This window comes from Merops nubicus, unplaced genomic scaffold (genome assembly GCF_000691845.1).
Source record: "Merops nubicus isolate BGI_N331 unplaced genomic scaffold, ASM69184v1 scaffold20281, whole genome shotgun sequence".
In the NCBI taxonomy this organism is placed as follows: Eukaryota; Metazoa; Chordata; class Aves; order Coraciiformes; family Meropidae; genus Merops; species Merops nubicus.
The window spans coordinates 1-17,438 of NW_008589315.1; the positions used below are offsets into that span (position 1 = coordinate 1).

Sequence of the window (17,438 nt, forward strand, 5' to 3'; positions counted from 1 at the left end):
GAAAGCAGGAAACCGAGTTCTGCTGTTTTATTACAGCGGTGTCGATGAAGCCTCTTTGCGTGCGGGCGTACCGATGACTGCCTGTAGGGGTCCTGCCTCTGTGCCTTGCAGTGCTTTCTGTAGGTCTGTACCTAATTGTACACGTGCTTCTGCTTCTTTATATTGTTTGATATTATTTCTTGAATTGCAAAATCTGAGCAGAGCCTGTGATGTATCTTGTTACATATGTAGTCTTGTACAAGAGGAGAAAAATTAAAAATCTGCGTTTCCTCTGCAATGTATTCCTGTCTCTTCTTTCATGGACCTTCTATCTACAACATGGCCTTAAATATTACCAAAGCATCCAGGAGCTGGCTTGGGAAAACATGCTCCTTGTTCAAAAAGTTTGCAGGTTTGTTGTTACCCCACTGCGTTCTGGTTTGTGACAGAGTGGGATTTGTAATGCTGCCTTACTAACGTGTGTTCTATGTCGTAATGAGTTTTCACTTTGCCAGAATTAGATTTTTAAATGCAAAATAGATATTGGATTGGGCAAAGGTATTGGAATATTTTGGCCACCTAAAATAGTTTGGCCTCTTATTGTGTTGGTTTTTGTTCAGGAGCCTGCATTTAAGTGAATATTCTGTATATTAATTTAAAGAAGGGAGATAACTGCACATATCTGATGTTCTGCTCTCCCATTATTGGTTACTTGAGAAATGCAGTCTACCAGCACCCGTGTACGCCTTTCAGCAGACGCTGACCGGTGTAAGCCTTCCAGCAGGAGCTGCCCCAGCCACGTGCCTGTATAAGCTCCTTTCTGCTGCTCTGTTGATGAATTATTTATTTTTTTGCCCCAAGAAATATGTTTGGTATAATATATAGCGGTGTGGATACGGTACTTGATACTTGCCACTTTCAGGAGTTGGATGTCAGATTTTTTTAAAAACTGGCTCTGCTAGGGTGTAGCAGAGAGCCATGCCAGAGCAGCTGCTACCTGTAGGCATCATGGTCTCTGGATGCCGCAGCTCCCAAGATACTTCACTCTTGTTTGCTCCAGGTGAGCCACATCCTCCCAGTAGGACCTGTGCTGCTGGTATTGCTAATGCTTTTCTTCTCACTACCACCCCTGTTTTTGTTCTGGCTGACAAGCAGCAGATACTGGACAGGGTTTTTTGGGGCTGCACTCTCACGCGTGTTCAGCGCCTGTCCTGGGAAGAACTGCTTCTGCTTCAGTATGCCAGTGCAGGGTGTCTGTCTGGGACTGCACGGTTCACACTTGAGTTCAGGCTGTTCCAAGCCTATTGCTGCAGCGTGAACATGGCACAGGTTTGCTCGCTGCGTATATGAAAGCTGTGACAGTACAGTTAAAATGTCATCTCTTCTTTCTCTACCATCAGTCACTCGGCATCTGAAGAGGCCTCTGGCTCTGACTCTGCAAGCCAGTCTGAAAGTGAGCAGGGCAGCGAGTCAAACAGCAGCTCGGAGTCCTCTGAAAGTCAGTCTGAATCCGAAAGCGAATCAACATGTTCGAAATCCCAGCAGACCCCTCCTGAAACCAAAGAAAAACCGGCCTCTAAGAAGGAAAGGATAGCAGATGTTAAAAAGGTACTGCCCCTGCTGCTCTATGTAGCCATGTAACCCCTGTGCCCACCACGAAAGGGGCAGGCAGCAGGACCTTCACAAAGCTCTCTTCAGCTACCCGGTACTTTGCAGATGGCCTCTGGTGTCCCCAGGTCACTCGCTGGCTGTCTGGTCAGTGTGCTGGTGCCCTGCTGGTGTCCTTGTGAGCTGGAGCGTGTGTGTTTGATGGAACAACCCTTTGGGCACCAGACAGATAGTGACGGGGCTGGCTGGTGACAGTGAGGGGCAGGTGCCTGTCATCGATATATGACCCTGTCATTTCATCCTCTCCCTCCTTCTGCTCCTGTTCTTTCCTGTCCCTCCCTCAGAAGCAGTAAAACTTCCCCTGTGTGATACATAATTGGGAGAATCCTTCCTTAGGATTTCGGTCACTTTGGCTTGTTTCCATGACTGGTGTCTTCTTTGGAAAACATAAAGAAAACAAAAGAGGACGAGGAAAATAAAACTATTTCACTTCTGTTATTGTATCCAGAACAGTCTATCCCAGCTACCCCATAGCAATAGCCCTCTCAAATAGCCAGGTTTGCCCTCCACATGTTGCTGCCCAGGAGGAAGAGGGGTTGCAGTTGTCTAACACATGGGGTGTTTGGTGAGCACCTCCCTGGTGCAGAAGCTGTGCCTTGGGTACCTGCTTTGCCTGAGGGATGGAGGCACAGTGTAGTGTGAGGTGAGAAAGAGGAGCCCAGATACTCATTTGGAGACAGGATCTCAGTGAACTTGAAGGGAGGAAAATCAGGTTATATCAAGGTGTTTTCTTTATTTGTCTGTGATGTGTAACTATCCTGTTCTTCTTAGCTGTGCTTTGCACTTTGCTTAGGAGAGTGAGTTTTATGGAGAAAATTGCTCTGGATATAAAAACTGAGAAGGAGGGGCAGTGCTGCCAGCCTGGGCTCCCCAGCTACCTGCAAGGGAGAAGTGAAGGGTTTTGCTACCAGCTTCTCCTTCTCACAGATCTCTAGGGTGCCAGCTCGGGTTGTGGCTGAATCTCTGTGTTCAGACTGGCAAGGAAGGATGTGTTCATAAGGCAGTTGTGGTAACACAATATGCAAATTTCTGTTTTATTGTTGGTAAGTGGGGACTAAAGGAAGTTTTCTCTTCCTCTTTGGGCTTCTAAGAGCATGTCCCTAACAATAAACCTAAAAATTATCCTGTGAGGGAGTGCATCCATACATGGGATGATAATTAACATGGATGAAACGTGGAAAGGTCAGGGCAACCCCTAATAAGAAAGCCTCTCCCTGCCTTAATTTCTCTGCTAATGGGTGTTTTTCTTAGCTAGGTCTAACCTAGGCATGTTGATACTCGTTCCCCTGGAATAACTAATGCAATTAATTAATATATTATTGTTTATTTTGTATTTCTGTCTAGATACACCCATGAAGGTGAGGTTAATTTGTGTTAGGTGCTATTCAGATTCGTCATGGGAGTCGATCCCTTATCCAAAAACTGTGTCATTTAAAAGATGTGCAGAGACGTTCTTCAAACAGTTCAGGGAATATTCTGATTCTTTTTTTTCATGTGAATTTATATCTCTGTACTCACATGCCCAACAGATACACACCTTTGCAGTCTGTCTGTTGAAGTGTTGTCCCATTGCTCTAATAGTAGGGAAAAAACTGCTGGGCTGCAGCCTTGTATTCATCACATTCCCAGTCCTAAGTTTCTGCTGCATCTGGCAATGCATTTTGATTTCCTTTTCATGCTAGTGACTTGCAGAGACATTTAAGGACTGGAGGGAGAGAGAGACAGAAGTAGAATGAATAGGTTTAGAAGACTTTTAAGAGGATAAGCTCTGCTGAGGGAGAGAAGGATGGTTGGAGTAGGTGTTTGAGAGACCTGTGCTGGTGGTTTGTATCTGCCCTGTAAATCTTCTGGTGTCCTCTATTGCCAACACAGCTCTGCATTCATACCCCCCAAGGCATCAGTTCTTGTCTCCACCTTCTCCTCCTGTCCATCCAGCAAGAACAAACTCATGCTGTCACACACAGTGTGTTGAAGTCTTTAGGGCCTGGCTACAGCAGGTGCAACCATTGCCAGCAGCTGGCCCTGCACCTCCCCCTGTCCTGTGCTGCCAAACCGTATGTGCCTCGGTGCCCTCAGGAGAACCACCACCACCTTGCCTTGCCAAAGGACTGGCTGCTCTGCTCCACTTACCACCCAGCCTGGGCCACAGACTCCACCTCAGAAGCTGCTGCTGGTATTGTTTTGTCACCAGGCTCATCAGGCAGCTGGGTGGGGTTTTCCCTGTGGAAAGGAGTTGTGGTGGAAGCCGCTAGTGACAGGGAATTGTCCTTTTGAGTTGGTAGAGAATGGACACCATGCTGCGTGCAAGGTGGTGCCTGCTTACCTTCAGCACTGCTTCCTGCAGAGGGCTGGCTATCTCAACCCTCTGGCCTTCAGCCTGGATGAGCTGGAGGTAGTTTGTACCCTAGTGGAAAGATGGACCACTGTAAAGATAATGGTGAGATAAATCATGCTGCTTTAGAGTGTTACCAAATCCCCCAAGATAATCATCATCATTTTCAGCCAGTTTTTTTGTGTCCATCTACCGGTTGCTAATTCTCTTAATAGTTTTATGTTGACTTTTTTTAAAAAAAATAATTCACCATCAAACTTCTGAAATGTCAGAAATAATTGGGGTGAAGCAGGCCTTCTGATGGTCTGTTTATTTTGCAGATGTGGGAAGAATATCCTGATGTTTATGGGGTTAGGAGGTCAAACCGAAGCAGACAAGAACCGTCACGATTTAATATAAAAGATGAGGTAAGGAGAAAAAAAAAAGGATGAGGGATTACTGGACGTATGAAAACAAAAAACCCAAAGAGCAGAGGCAGGTCTCATCTGCATTACCTTGTAAACACCGAGTCCTAGCTTGATGTGTGGATGGTGGAGCTCACAGTTAAGGTCCCAGTCCTGCAGTTGGATCCACTTGGCCTGAGACCTCTGGAGCGAGCGGGACGCTGCGTGGGCTGAGATCTGCATGCACTGGTCTGGTTGCTGGAATGGGGCGTGATTCAACTCATGCTCTGCTGTGGAAACGTCCTGGAGAGAATGAACCTGTGTTAAAACAAAACACAACACACATCCAACCAGGAATAAAGGAAACTTCCCAGAAACACCTCGTAACAACACAGCAGTCATTGTTGCCCATCCTGGAGCGGATCACGCTGATAGATGCATTTGTGTGTGTGGAGCTTTATGAACCATCACTTTTCTTTGGTTGAATATTGGGGAGTCTTATATTGAGCTGGAGGTGACTGTCAGAGCCTGGCAGACAAATCTAATCGTGCCTTTTTCAGAACACTTCTTTTTTTTTGCTTGTTTTTCTGAAGAGACAAGAATTAGCTGCCACCTTCTCATTAGGATCTAATGGACTTTCTGCATGTTCATCTGCAGGTCTTCAGGAGGGTCGAGTAGCTCTAGCAGAGGGGAAAGAAAACCAGGGAGAGGCTTAGACCAAAAGTGAAGCTTAGGGCCTAGGGCTAGGCACAAAACCATGTGGCTGGGGATCTGAAGGTCAGTAGTGAGGTTTTCAGCAGAGCAGGAGCCCAGAGGTGCTCTCTGACGGTCGGGCTCCTTGTGCTTGGCCACCAGAAGGGGCGTTTGGACGCTGGAGGGCTCCGAGTCGCACGGCAAACCCCACTCTGTCTCCTTGCTCTGGAGCGTTATCGCCGAGCCTTGCAGCACCCCCGGTGCCACCGCCTGCCCCCCCAGGCTCCTGTGCTGGCTGTCCCCCCCAGCAGCAGGTGAGGAGGGGGCTCGGGGCACGCCATTGACTTGGCTTTTGTTTTCCTTTTCAAGTTCGGCAAAGCCCGGGCTCGCCGGCCGCCTCTCTGTGCGATGCCCCGGCATGCACTGTGCTGGCGATGTCACACCCACCACAGAGCTCCGCTGCAGACCCGAGGGCCCTCTTAGGGGCTCAGGTAAGTCCCATCTTTTTTTGTTTTACAATATTACGTGGTTTTGCAAATGTTGTTTGCTTTTTAAATATCTTTATTTCCTATTACTTAAGGTACGATAAAGTTTAAAAAAAATAAATCCGAGATGTAAAAACTTTGCTATACCACAAAATATTGTAAAAACCAAAAAAGTCCTCCAAATGACCCCACTGTCACCTTCGTGAACCAGAAAGCCAAAAGTAACAAAATTGGACCACCCCCCTCCCCTCTCTGTCCCCAAAGTAACGCTGACTGGTCCCTGTAGGGCGACTCCCATCTGCAGCAGAGTCTGATGGAGGGTGTGACGTGTCAGGAGCACAGTGCTGGGGCCTCGCAAAGAGCAGGAGATGGAAAGTCTTGGTTTTGGAAGACCTAAATGCCGAGAGAGAGGAAGTAGCCTAACTGGAGCCTGCATGGTGCTGAGCACTCCTCGCTGCTGCTGGAGCCAGCAGAAACCCAAGGCACTGACACTCTGACACTTCTGAAGATTGCATGTGCCCTTTACAGGGCTAAGCCTCTCACCAGTGACCTGCTCTTGTCTCCTGCTGCTTGGGACTTCCAGCACAGTGTCTAGGAGCTTTTAATGGCCTCCTTCCCTAAGGCTTCTCTGCAGTATTAGCAAACAGCATCAGGCTCAGAACAAGAATCTGCCATCACACTTCCCCACGTGCTGCCCCAGGACTCGCCCTGCTTGGGGGAGATGGCACGTAGGTGGGGGTGGTTCAGTTTTCCTCTGAGACCTGCAGTTTGGGCAGAGTTATTTCTGTGTTAGAAATTATGGTCTTGTGGGAACTGCCCGGAGGCCACCGGCCAGGCTGTGTGGGTCTCTGAGCTGCAATCCAAGAGGGTGACAACTTGAGATCAGTACTGAGGCGTGGGCTGGAAGGTCAGGAAGCGAAAATGCAGCTTTGCATAGGGGTACAGAGCTGCTCAGAGGACTAGAGCTGTCTCCAGGAATAAGAGCACATGTGAGTTTTTTAGTAAAAACAGTACTTGCCCATGCGTTTTCTTTGCAGTTCATAAGTCAGCCTCAGGTTTCATCCAGGGGAAGTGAGACGTGCAGAGCCAGGTGCCTTTCAGAGTGTTCTGGGGCAGTGGAGGAATAAACATGCCCAAAACAGACACTGTCTTTTTACTATAAAAAGGTTGGTTTCAGATTTGAGTTGGCAATAATTGCCATGGTGCATCTTCTCTGTGAGAGAGAAGCCACAAGCTGTTCACCAGAGGTGTTCCAAAAATACAGTTGGTTTTATTACTGAAAAAAAAATTCCTCTCATTTACATTTTGGTGGATTCTTTACCTCGTATCTTTGCTGAAAGTTCAAATGGTACTGGTATTACTCAGAGGGAGAAGTTCAGCAGCCATAAGAAAACTTAACTTGGTGAGCTGAGATTCTCCAGCTTTTCTGGAGCTTTGCCTCTGTTAAGCCTGAAACGAGCAAATCTTCGCTTTGACTTTAGTCTGAAATATTTCTTACCTCTGTTTAAGCAAGTCTTCATCTCTCCTAGCAGGCAGCCTGAGCTCAAGAGGCTCACTTGGACCATGCCAGTGGCCTTGAGTCTCCATTTCTCTTGCCCTGGACTAGCAGCAAGGACACGCATGGGCAATCTCTGAACTTCAAAGCTGCTGCTGTGTTGCTGTGCTTGGTGCTGCATCTACAGCGCCATTGTTTTGTACAGTATTGCTCCATGGCAAAACACAGCATAATTCATCTAGTAAAAGTGTGTGCACTTTGTGTGCTGGGGAGGAGAAAGAGTAAATTCTATGGGAGGAGCCAGCAAGGCATGGAGAGGGAAGGCTGATCTCTGCAGCGGGAGGTGGGGAGAGCAGGTTGCAAGAGGCCAGTTCCTAGTGCAGTTGGAAGCAGTGGTGCAGGAATAAGCTGGGCACTTTAGTAGTGTTGGGTGGAGAAAGGGGGAACTGGGGAAGGCAAGTCATCTTTCCACTTGGCCACAGCAGCAGCACCCCAGAGGGACAGCCTGAGCCCAGCAGAGCTTTGCCAGTGCTGGTGCTTGGGCTCTGCGAGCAAGCAGAGTGCCCCCAGCATCTATTGCTGGGCTGATGAAAGCCCTGGTGGCAACTGGAGATGGATTTTGACAGCTTAGCTTGTGTCATTCAGGAAGTGACGTTGCTAAAATTCAAGTGGCATGGGATGTCCCAGCCAGTCTCTTCCTGACGACTTGGGGGTGGCAGGCTGGAGGTGCAGGCAGGGCCTCAGGTGCATGCTCTGGACCTAGCATGCTCCCAGCTCATCTGCCCTTCCTTAACTGAGGAATTTGCCACCAGCCAGAGCCTGTGGATTGACGTTGACAACAGGGTGTCACAAGCACAAGCTCTGTGCTGCAGAGGTGCAGATCTCACTCTTGGGCTGATGGAGCCAGTCAGCATAGACTTTTGTGTCTGAGTCCTGAAATGTGGATTTAAACAGAATGAAGAGGTTGCTAAAAATGTGCCTGTGCCTTTTTTTTTTTTTTTTAAGAAAATTGTTATTATTTCTGCATAAAACAGCAGAAAGCAGCTTTCAGCCAGGGTCTGGAGCCTCTCACCCCAGGGTTACCATGCCAGGAGGAGCTGGTGAGGAGGAGACACAGCCGTGGTAGGTGAGGGAGTGGGGAGGAGAGGCTGGGTCACGGGTGGCTGCTGCAGGCACGGCGCTTCCCGGCACCCGGGCAGGGAGGATGTGGGAGCACAAGGCAGGCAGATGACTCAGGCTGGGGACTGGCTGTGTCAGAGGAGATAGGGCTGGGCTTGGCACACATCCAAAAAAAACAACGCTGTCTTTGAGAAATGTACCCAAAGGTGCCTGAATTGCAGTCACAAGTTGAACTTTTCGAGTCAAGAAGAGGGGGGAAAAGGCAAATCGTGAAGAGATGAATGTTGACTTTATAAAGGCAGTGACAGAGCAGGGGGACAGTGGAGGCATTAGGAAAATGGACACTAGAAACTTGGAAAATGGGGTTTTGGCAAAGAAGTGGAGTTAGTTTCAAAGCACCAAAGGTTGTGTTTGGTTTTCTCCAAATCTGATCTTCTCTGACGCAGAGCAGAAGAAAAATCCATCTCTCTCCCCTTGTGGTTTGCCAAAAGAGAGCAAAAGGTAAAAGTGCATAGAGGGACAGCTCTCAAAATATGTGCCAAACTTGGAACAGCAAAGCAGCACACTTCAGAGAAGCAGATAAGAGAGTAAAAGAGGAGAAAACTGAGGGCTTCTAAACTTTGCTTGTTGGAACTGAAACCTGTGGAATGCTTGGCTTATGTAGCAAGGGTAGGTAGGGCCCTCCGTGGTGTTTGGCAGGCACTTGCTTCCTGGATGCTTGGTGAATGAGACAGGGATTTCATTCAGGGCCATGCAACAGGTGGATGAACACTCATTCATTGTGAGATACAGCACAAAAAGTGTTATTGTGTCATGTAAACCTGACACCAAACCACAGTGGCATTCATCTAAACTTCTGGCATCCAGTACTTCAGTGTATTTTAATGGAAACTCTGGTGCAAACAAGAGGAAAATTTCTGTTGGTGGAAGGTGAGCTAGAAAAAAGGGATAAAGGGTGCAGAAAGAAAACAGAGGGGTGGCCACGGCTCTCCAGAACCTCCACTTTTTCACGTTGGAGCTCACACTGTTTCACAAAGTTCTTCTGTGAACAGCTCTCAGCTGTAAGCTTTGCTGGCTGTGTCTAGGAGGGTGGTGGATGTACCAGGAGATGCAAACTGAGATAGTTGTGGTGATGAACAGGCATCACCTAGAGCTGAAACCAAATACTGCAGCAAAAAGCAGCACGAAGCAGAACTTCTCCAGGAATTGTGTAGAGCAAGGAGACTGCTGTCCTCTTAATGCTCCTCTCACGTGAATTTCTTCAGTTTTCTCCCTGCTGATTTCTGTTTTCTGGAGCAAGTGTGTAAGACAAAGTCATCTGTTGTTTGAGGGGTGTTATTTCTGTGGTAATTTCTTTTCACAGTTTTTAAACTGGACTGGTTTTTACAAAAATGGGGTTATGTGCAACCAACCTAAAGATTTTTTTTTTCCAGCTATCTTGGTCTGTGGGAGTTAACGATGCCCACATTTCAAATAGGACAGCAGGTAGTCAGAATATCTCCAGATGTGCTTAGCCAGGGAGACTTTGCTGGTGGAGACTGGAGGACTAGGAGGAAGGAAAGCAGCAGGGCATGGCTCTGACCCAGTCAGGTCCTCAGCAGCTCAGGAAAGCAAGGAGACTTTTGTGATGAGAATATTATCTTTTTGATAAGAATTTCCTTCCTTATAGAGCTCCTAATGCATTTGTGTGGCTGCCAGAGTTTCTGCAACCACAGAATCAAAGCCTGACTGCCCACAGGCATTGCAGGAGTCCTGCTGACATGGCAGGCAGGGGTGCTCACAGAAGAAAGGGATGCTCACAGCAGTGTAATCAGCCACTGCACATCCAGTGAAGAGCCCTGTAAAATAGCTGAGCCTTAGCATGGAGGAAAGACCAAGTCACACTGCTGCCCACTTCTGGAGCATCAGGCAGGAGCCATGCTCACCTTGCACCGTAGGCAGAGGCAGCAGCAGCTGAGCTGCCCTCTCTGTCTCTCTCTGGGTTATGTTTTGCCTCCAGTGCTGGGCTGGGCAAGGTTTGTTGGGTTGAATTCACCCGTGGTTCTGTAGTGTGTGGAGTACTGCTCACTCTGCAGGTCTGCCTGGCCACCACTGCTGCTCAGGTGGCATCTGCCAGCTCTCAGAGGTTGCTTCTGAGGGGTAGGTGGCTCACAGGCTTGCACATCCTTCAGGAGGCAGTCCAGAGCAAAGCCTACAACCTGATTTTCTTTCTTTTCGATTCAAGGCAAGTAGTGAATCTGAAAATGAGAGCCCAAAAAGAAGAGGCCAGAAGCAATTGAAAAAAACGTAAGTTTCTAGGGAAAGGGTTTTGAATGGTGGTACCTGGTTTGGGTTTATTTTTCAGAAGAGTAGTATTGGATTGTTTGAGAGGTGTTGTCCACATGGAGAGCTTGTAAAAGAAATTTAGTATTTCCAGTAGTAATTCTTTGGATGACTGAAACTGGAGTATGAATATGGATCTACAGATAGATGGAGTTTCCCAGCTTTCCTTTTATTTATATTTCCACTTTGCCTATGATGAAATCTGAGCAAGGCAGGGTCAGTTTCTGGTGTCAGTCTTTCTCTTCTCCATCAAGTTACTTGTTCTCCTTCAGAGATACTTAAAATAGTTTAATCCCTTCTCATTCTACCTTTTTGATTAACAGAATAAAATACCAAATTATTATCCTCTTTTATAACCCCTCTGCTGAAACAAAAGAACTTCCATAAAGGGTATGTTGGATGATCACTGTAGCTGAGTTCACTTGCAGACCTATTTTACTGCCTTTTTCCATCTAATGAGTGTCTTCTAGTTTTTCCAAACACTAAAGTGAACTGAAGGGAGCTACAAGCTGTGTGCTGGAGAATGCTGAAACACAGCCACATGATCCTGCTCCCTTTCTCCTGTTTCTTTTAATTTTTCATTCAGTTGCCCACATCAGTGCAGGGGGGAAGGGGTTAAAGCACAGGGAGACCTGTGACAGTACGGACCTCTCCTGGGCAAGAGGAGTAATCCCTGTGGACTCTCCACATCCCCTTGGAGAGAGGAGGGGCTCCTCCAGAGGGCAATTTGGAGGTGCAGTTTTGCTCTGAATTGCCCACAGAGAATGTGCTTCCTTTCACTAATGGCACAGTATGATTTGGCTTCATGCTTGGAAACTTTGATTGCCTGAATTTAGATGGCAGGAGACTTCTTGCTCCATTTTCCAGGCTATAAGGAGATCATGTAACTGTGCATGTTGTGGTTTGTGCTCCATAAGTGAAAGTGAGCACTTCCCTTAAGATTTTTCCAGCTCATTTCAGAACTGCAGAAGAGGAAAAGAAAAATAAATGGAAGCTCTTGCCCACCCAGTTGTAAGAAGTGCAGCTCTGCCACAAGCACTGTTGTGGGACATGTTAAGAGCCACTCTCACTCAACATCCTCTGCCTCTACATGAACTAAACCCTAGGTGACAGACCTCTTCCTAAAAGCAGAGAACCCCACAAAACCCCCCAGTGCTTTGCACTGAACAACCAAGAGTGCAGTTTGGACTTTTTTTCTCATAATTATGGCCTGCTAGTATGAACCTTGATGGCTTGGATGTCTGCTGAGCCAGGTATTTCTGCTGAAGTATGATTGCCCTTCGTGACCTACATTTCTGACTGTAGAAACAAATGGAAAAGAGAGGTCTCTGGTGAAGAAGAGGATGAAGATGGAGGGGAGCAAGGCACCAGTGGAGAGAGTGAGCCTGAACCGAAGAAAATCAAAGCAAGAAGACCTGCCCAGAGGAGGTAAGGTTTAATCTGTGTGTTTTTCTGCATATGTCTTTTCTGCCTGTGTTGGGTGGAGGGGTAATCTCTCTTTGCCACTAAAGAATGTGTTTTTTCTGCAATATTACCCTTGTTTACGACCTAGTAAACTTAGGGCCTGGTTCCTCTCTCTGTACCCATTTCGTGCTCCAGTGAGTGATGCAGTGGTTTCCATGGGAGTTAAAGCAGACTAAATCCCTACAAGTCTAACATCTGAGTGTCATCCTTTCCTGAAGACTTCATAAAATGTATGTTAATGTAAAACATGCTGTATTATGGCTTTATTGATTCTTATTTTAGAACAGTGGCCAAAACCAATGTTAAAAAGCCTCACAAACGCCAGTGTGGCAAGAAGAGAAAGAGACCAGACTCATCTGAAGAGGATGATGATGACGAAGATGACGAGACCCCCAAGAGACAAACTCGACGAAGAGCAGCCAAAAATGTCAGGTATCAAGAAGTGTGGGGTTGCTTGATGATGAGGCCTATCTGACTGGGGAGGAGGGGGCACCCCAAATTCCCTGTCCTAGGCACTGTCTCCCTGTGTGATCCTGCAGAAGGACCCTCCTCTGCCCTGCAGGCATCTGCTGGCTGAGATGTGGTTCTTCTGGGCAGGTTCATGCTGTGAACATCTTACTTCTCTTTACCTTGTTTTGCCATCTGTAAAGGAGGGAATATTTACCTGACCTTCTCAGAGAAAAGTGAGGAGATTTGCATCACATTTCTAAAGCATGCTCAGATGAGATTAACAATTACAAATTATAGAATAAAATTAATAAAAAGAGCTGTGCGGGTTGGGCTGGTTGTCTGAGAGTGGCTGGTAGGTGATGCCTTGGGACAGAGTGTTGAGATGTGGTGGAGGTAAAGCATTATCAATATACCTTCTCACCTTTTGGCAGCCCTAATAAGGGGCTGGTGAAGAGCTGCTCAGTATTTCTTTGGTGCTTGAGTGTTCATCAAAGATGAGAAGTGTAATTCCTAGGTCATTTTAGGCACCCATGCAGCCTTTTGATGCTCTGCTACCTCCATTGTTAAACATAATCTTTCTTTTACTGGATAGAGGAGACTTTCCCTGTTGACAGTCTTGCTTCTGCTGCAGGGATTGTTCCACATCCTCATGAAGCATTTGGTTTTGGCCACGGTCAGAAAAAGTATGTGGGCAAGATAGAGTATTACTGATAAAGTGTAGCTGAACATCTCGGGGAAAAATACTGAATGGCTAACTTAAAAAATGCAAGTGCTGAGTCCCTGGAAAAATGCTGGAGAAAGCTTGCTCCAGTCCATGCCACTCTGTGTGTTTCTGGACTGGGAAGTGCCAAGGTGGCTCTTATCAGTTTGGTTTTGATCTTCTCCAGTTACAAAGAAGATGATGATTTTGAGACGGATTCCGATGACCTGATAGAGATGACTGGGGAAGGAGCTGATGAACAACAAGACAACAGTGAAACTATTGAGAAAGTTTTGGACATAAGGACTGGAAAAAAAGGAGGTGTGTAGTTAGAAAAAGCCTTTATTTCTAATGTCAGTTGTGCACTCACAGTTTCTCTGGACCTAGTGCAGTGCTTTTGCAGCTTCAAAGTGGGGCCAAGGGCTGTTTCAGTGCTCTTCACCCTTTGCTCTCTCCCACTTATTTATGCCTTCTAGCAGCTTTGGTAAAATCTAGTATGGAGAAATGTAAAATGTCAAGTTTATATGCTTGGCAGCTCTCATTTAGTGTGCATGCATTTAAAAGACACAGTCATTGTTCTGCAATTCTTGCTTTTCTCTTCTTTGAAATATAAAATAGGTCTTCCAGTAGAGTCAGTTTTCATGGCTCCATTGACAAAGCCATCATGAAAATAAAGCCTATGTTTTGTTCTCCCAGCCTTACAAAAGGGCTTTTGTAAAACTCAATGGTTGTGAATGTTTCCAGGAGAGTTTTGAATTATACTTAAAAAGCATTTATGATAGTTCTAAAAAGATCCTGTTGTGGTGGAGAACCGTTGTGTGCCTGTCTTACTGTGCTGCAGAATCTGTAGGATATTCTTTGGGCTGTCACAAAGGATGTGTTAGAAAAATAACTTCCTGCTTTAATGCAGCCCATGTCCAGTGCTTGATAAAAAAGGTGCTGACTGCAGCCTGATTTCTTTTGCAGCCACTGGTGCTTCCACCACAGTGTATGCAACTGAAGCCAACGGCAACCCAAGCGCTGACTTTGATCCTGAGAAGGATGAGGGAGAAGTTCAGTACCTGATCAAGTGGAAAGGCTGGTCGTACATCCACAGCACGTGGGAGAGCGAAGAGTCCCTGCAGCAGCAGAAAGTGAAGGGCCTGAAAAAGCTAGAAAACTTCAAGAAAAAAGAGGAGGAGATCAAGCAATGGTATGCTTCATCAGCCAGTGATTTGGCCTTGGGCAAATATGTTGTAGCCAGAGATTTGCAGATTCATGACTGAAAACATTAGATTTCCTCTTACAAAGCATCTCTCATCCAAAGCAATTGTTTTCAGTGCAGAACACTCACATCTCTCTTTGCCTACTGATGAACATTCCCCCTGATAGAGATGATGGCTGTGGCCGTGCTGTTGAAAGAGAGAGGGAGAGGCATGAAACTCACAATATTGCCACTTCTCAGGCTTAAGAATTGTGTAGCTGACAACAAATAAATGGTGCACAGATTGACCTGGCCCAGCAGGTGACATGAGAGTTTGCAGCCTTATTAACCCTTGTTAACTATGGTCTTGTCTGTATGCAAGTTTTTGCTACAGCATGTCTGCAGAGTGATAAAACTGGAGCAGCAGACTCAGACTCTCAGAGTTTGGTTTTGAGACTAAATCTTGCAGCAGAATAAGGTGTCATTTAACAGGGAGACAGTATGGACATCTGTGCCATTTGCTTCTCAGTAATGATTTATGATTATAGGAAGCTTTAAGAATCATGTCATATAAGGAGTAGTCTGCTTCAGTGACTTGTCTGAAGGACAGAACCATATAGAAAAGTAGAATTTCTATATGTGGCCTCCAAAAGCGTTAGGACAGAAGCATTATAGTGATTTTTTGGTTTGGATTTTTTTTTTGCATCTAGGCTGGGCAAGGTATCACCTGAAGATGTAGAATATTTCAACTGCCAACAAGAGCTAGCTTCAGAGCTAAACAAGCAGTATCAAATAGTGGAGAGAGTAATTGGTAAGTGAAGCCACCAATCTTATAAAGGGCTGAAATAAGACATGGGAATTTTAATCTCTAGTGACAGCAGAATGAGTCTGCAGCAGAATGAGTGTGTGGTGATCTCTTCTTCCCTGTCCTCCAGCATCTCTGGAGAAAAAAAACTGATGTTGAGTGTATTTCAATGTGTGATTCAGGGATTTGAACAGTAGAAATCTAAGTTTATGGATTTGTATTTACAAGCAATACAAATCAGTCTCTCTCCTGCTTGCCTGAAGTATGGGATGATAAACTAGTTTCCAAAGGGATGCTGAAGGTGCTGCTCCTGACGTTCTTTGACTTCAGCCCTTTGGAATCAAATTGTTTGTCTCCACAGCAGCAGTGCAGGCCTCACAGGCTTTCCTGAGGACCACTTTGTGATGTGGCTGAGGATGGGGTTAGGCTGCAAGGCAGCTCAGGGGTTAGATTTTCATGTTTACTTAATAAAAATAGAAACGGGACTTAACTGAGCACTTCAGCAATATCACTGTCATGTCAGTCAGAGGTGCCAGCATCCAGTTGTTTTGGGAATTGGCTCGGAGACCTGTTTAACCTCTTGCCAGCCCAACTCCTGTGCAAGTGCCTGGGGTGCGTGGCAGTGGCAGCCTGTCTGCTCTGCTCCCTCTGCTGGCTGCCAGCTCTCCAAACCCTTCCCTCCCTTCTGTCTCCAAACACAGCTGTGAAGACCAGCAAGTCTACGACGGGACATTCAGATTTCCCAGGTAAAGGAGCATTTTTCCTTTGGTCCCTCTAAACTTCTGCTCACTGAGCCCTGTTCTTGTGGTTGCAGGGGTGGTTCGGGCTGCCCCTGTGAACCACGCGTGCGGTTCGGCCACGGAACCACAGCTGCTGAGGCTTGGGCTCTTTCTGCCTGTTCTGCAGCAAACAGTCGGAAGACATCCTCGAATGACCCCGAGTACCTGTGTAAGTGGATGGGGCTGCCCTACGCCGAGTGCAGCTGGGAGGATGAGGCTCTCATCAGCAAGAAATTTCAGCATTGCATCGACAGCTTCAACAACCGGAACAACTCCAAAACGATCCCTACCCGGGACTGCAAGGTGTGCTTGCTCCTCTGCTCTCCTGTCCCTGGGTTTTCCCTGCCTGGGTGATGGTGCGAGCGGTGGGAAGATGAAGTTTTGTCAGGATGAATGTTGGAGAATGTCTTCCATCCTCCCACCAGCTTGGGTGGTTGTTTGCTGTTCTTGTGTTGTCCTGCAGGCAGAGATGTGAGCTCCCTTTTGGCTTCATTTACTCTGGGCACAGGGAGAATGTTATGTTCCTCTGGGGACTGGGAGGCTTAATTAATCCTTGCAGAGTGCTTCCTCCTATGAAGGAGCTGCTGCAGATTAATATCAATTAGGTGAATAAAAAGCACACCTGAGAAAAGATGCAAGATGCTGATATAGTGGAGGAGAGGGACAGAGATAATGGGAGGGAAAACAAGAGGACAAAAAAAGAAAGTGGTAAAAATCACACCTGAGAAAAGATGCGAGATGCTGATATAGTGGAGGAGAGGAACAGAGATAATGGGAGGCAAAACAAGAGGACAAAAAAAGAAAGTGGAGCTTGTTCCATCTGGTGTGCATTATGTACAGCCTGCTGCACTCCTGGGGGGACTCACAGCCCTGGCCATCAGAACCAGAGGGCAGCAGGCAACACATGACACTGTGGAGTGATTTCTGGACTGCAGACATAAGCACTGGCTAGGAGAATGTGGATGGACAGATAAACATTCAGTGCTGAATTTTCAACCTTACTTGGTCTTTTTCTTCAGTGGGCTTACAGCATCTTCTTTTCCAGGTATTGAAGCAGAGGCCAAGGTTTGTTGCCTTGAAGAAACAGCCTTCTTACATTGGTGGTGAGAACTTGGAGCTGAGAGATTACCAGCTGGAGGGCCTCAACTGGCTCGCTCACTCATGGTGCAAGTACGTACGGATGCTGTGTGGCTTCCTTTTGTCTCCTGATTTTCATCCCAGGAGGATCTGGCCCTCATGTTTTCAAGTGAGGTCTTTACCCATCCTGCTTCTGCAGCTTGAAGGATTTCAGATGTACTCATGCCCAGCTGCGTTGCAGACACCACAAGCAGGAGCTATCTCTAGAGCATGAACTCAAGAAACCTTCTGCAAAAACCAAACAGCATTTTCCCTGCCTGGGCCTGTTCACACGCTGGACTTGGCTGCTGTGTGAGCCTAGTGCATATCAGCCCTAATTTTCCATTGCCTTAACTGAGAAAATGGTTTCTGGCTTGTCATGCTAACACACTTGTTGAAGTCTTTGAGAAATGTCCTTCTAAAATTAGGCCACTGACTCCCCTCTGCCTTGGCCTTTGTCCTTGC

The 17,438-nt window shown here is 46.7% G+C and overlaps 1 protein-coding gene across 1 annotated transcript in view; it reads left to right on the forward strand.

Annotated features, from left to right (window-relative positions):
- Window positions 1-1,350: 1,350 nt before the first annotated feature.
- Window positions 1,351-17,438, forward strand: part of CHD2 (chromodomain helicase DNA binding protein 2) — a gene marked incomplete at its 5' end in the record, with an annotated part of 38,105 nt that continues 22,017 nt past the window's right edge. Inside the window, 11 exons of the mRNA XM_008949574.1 lie at window positions 1,351-1,587; window positions 4,300-4,386; window positions 10,379-10,440; window positions 11,782-11,904; window positions 12,223-12,372; window positions 13,278-13,411; window positions 14,057-14,282; window positions 14,984-15,084; window positions 15,780-15,824; window positions 15,985-16,160; window positions 16,903-17,027. Coding sequence (XP_008947822.1) covers window positions 1,351-1,587; window positions 4,300-4,386; window positions 10,379-10,440; window positions 11,782-11,904; window positions 12,223-12,372; window positions 13,278-13,411; window positions 14,057-14,282; window positions 14,984-15,084; window positions 15,780-15,824; window positions 15,985-16,160; window positions 16,903-17,027 — 1,466 coding nt within the window. The remainder of the gene's footprint in view (window positions 1,588-4,299; window positions 4,387-10,378; window positions 10,441-11,781; window positions 11,905-12,222; window positions 12,373-13,277; window positions 13,412-14,056; window positions 14,283-14,983; window positions 15,085-15,779; window positions 15,825-15,984; window positions 16,161-16,902; window positions 17,028-17,438) is intronic.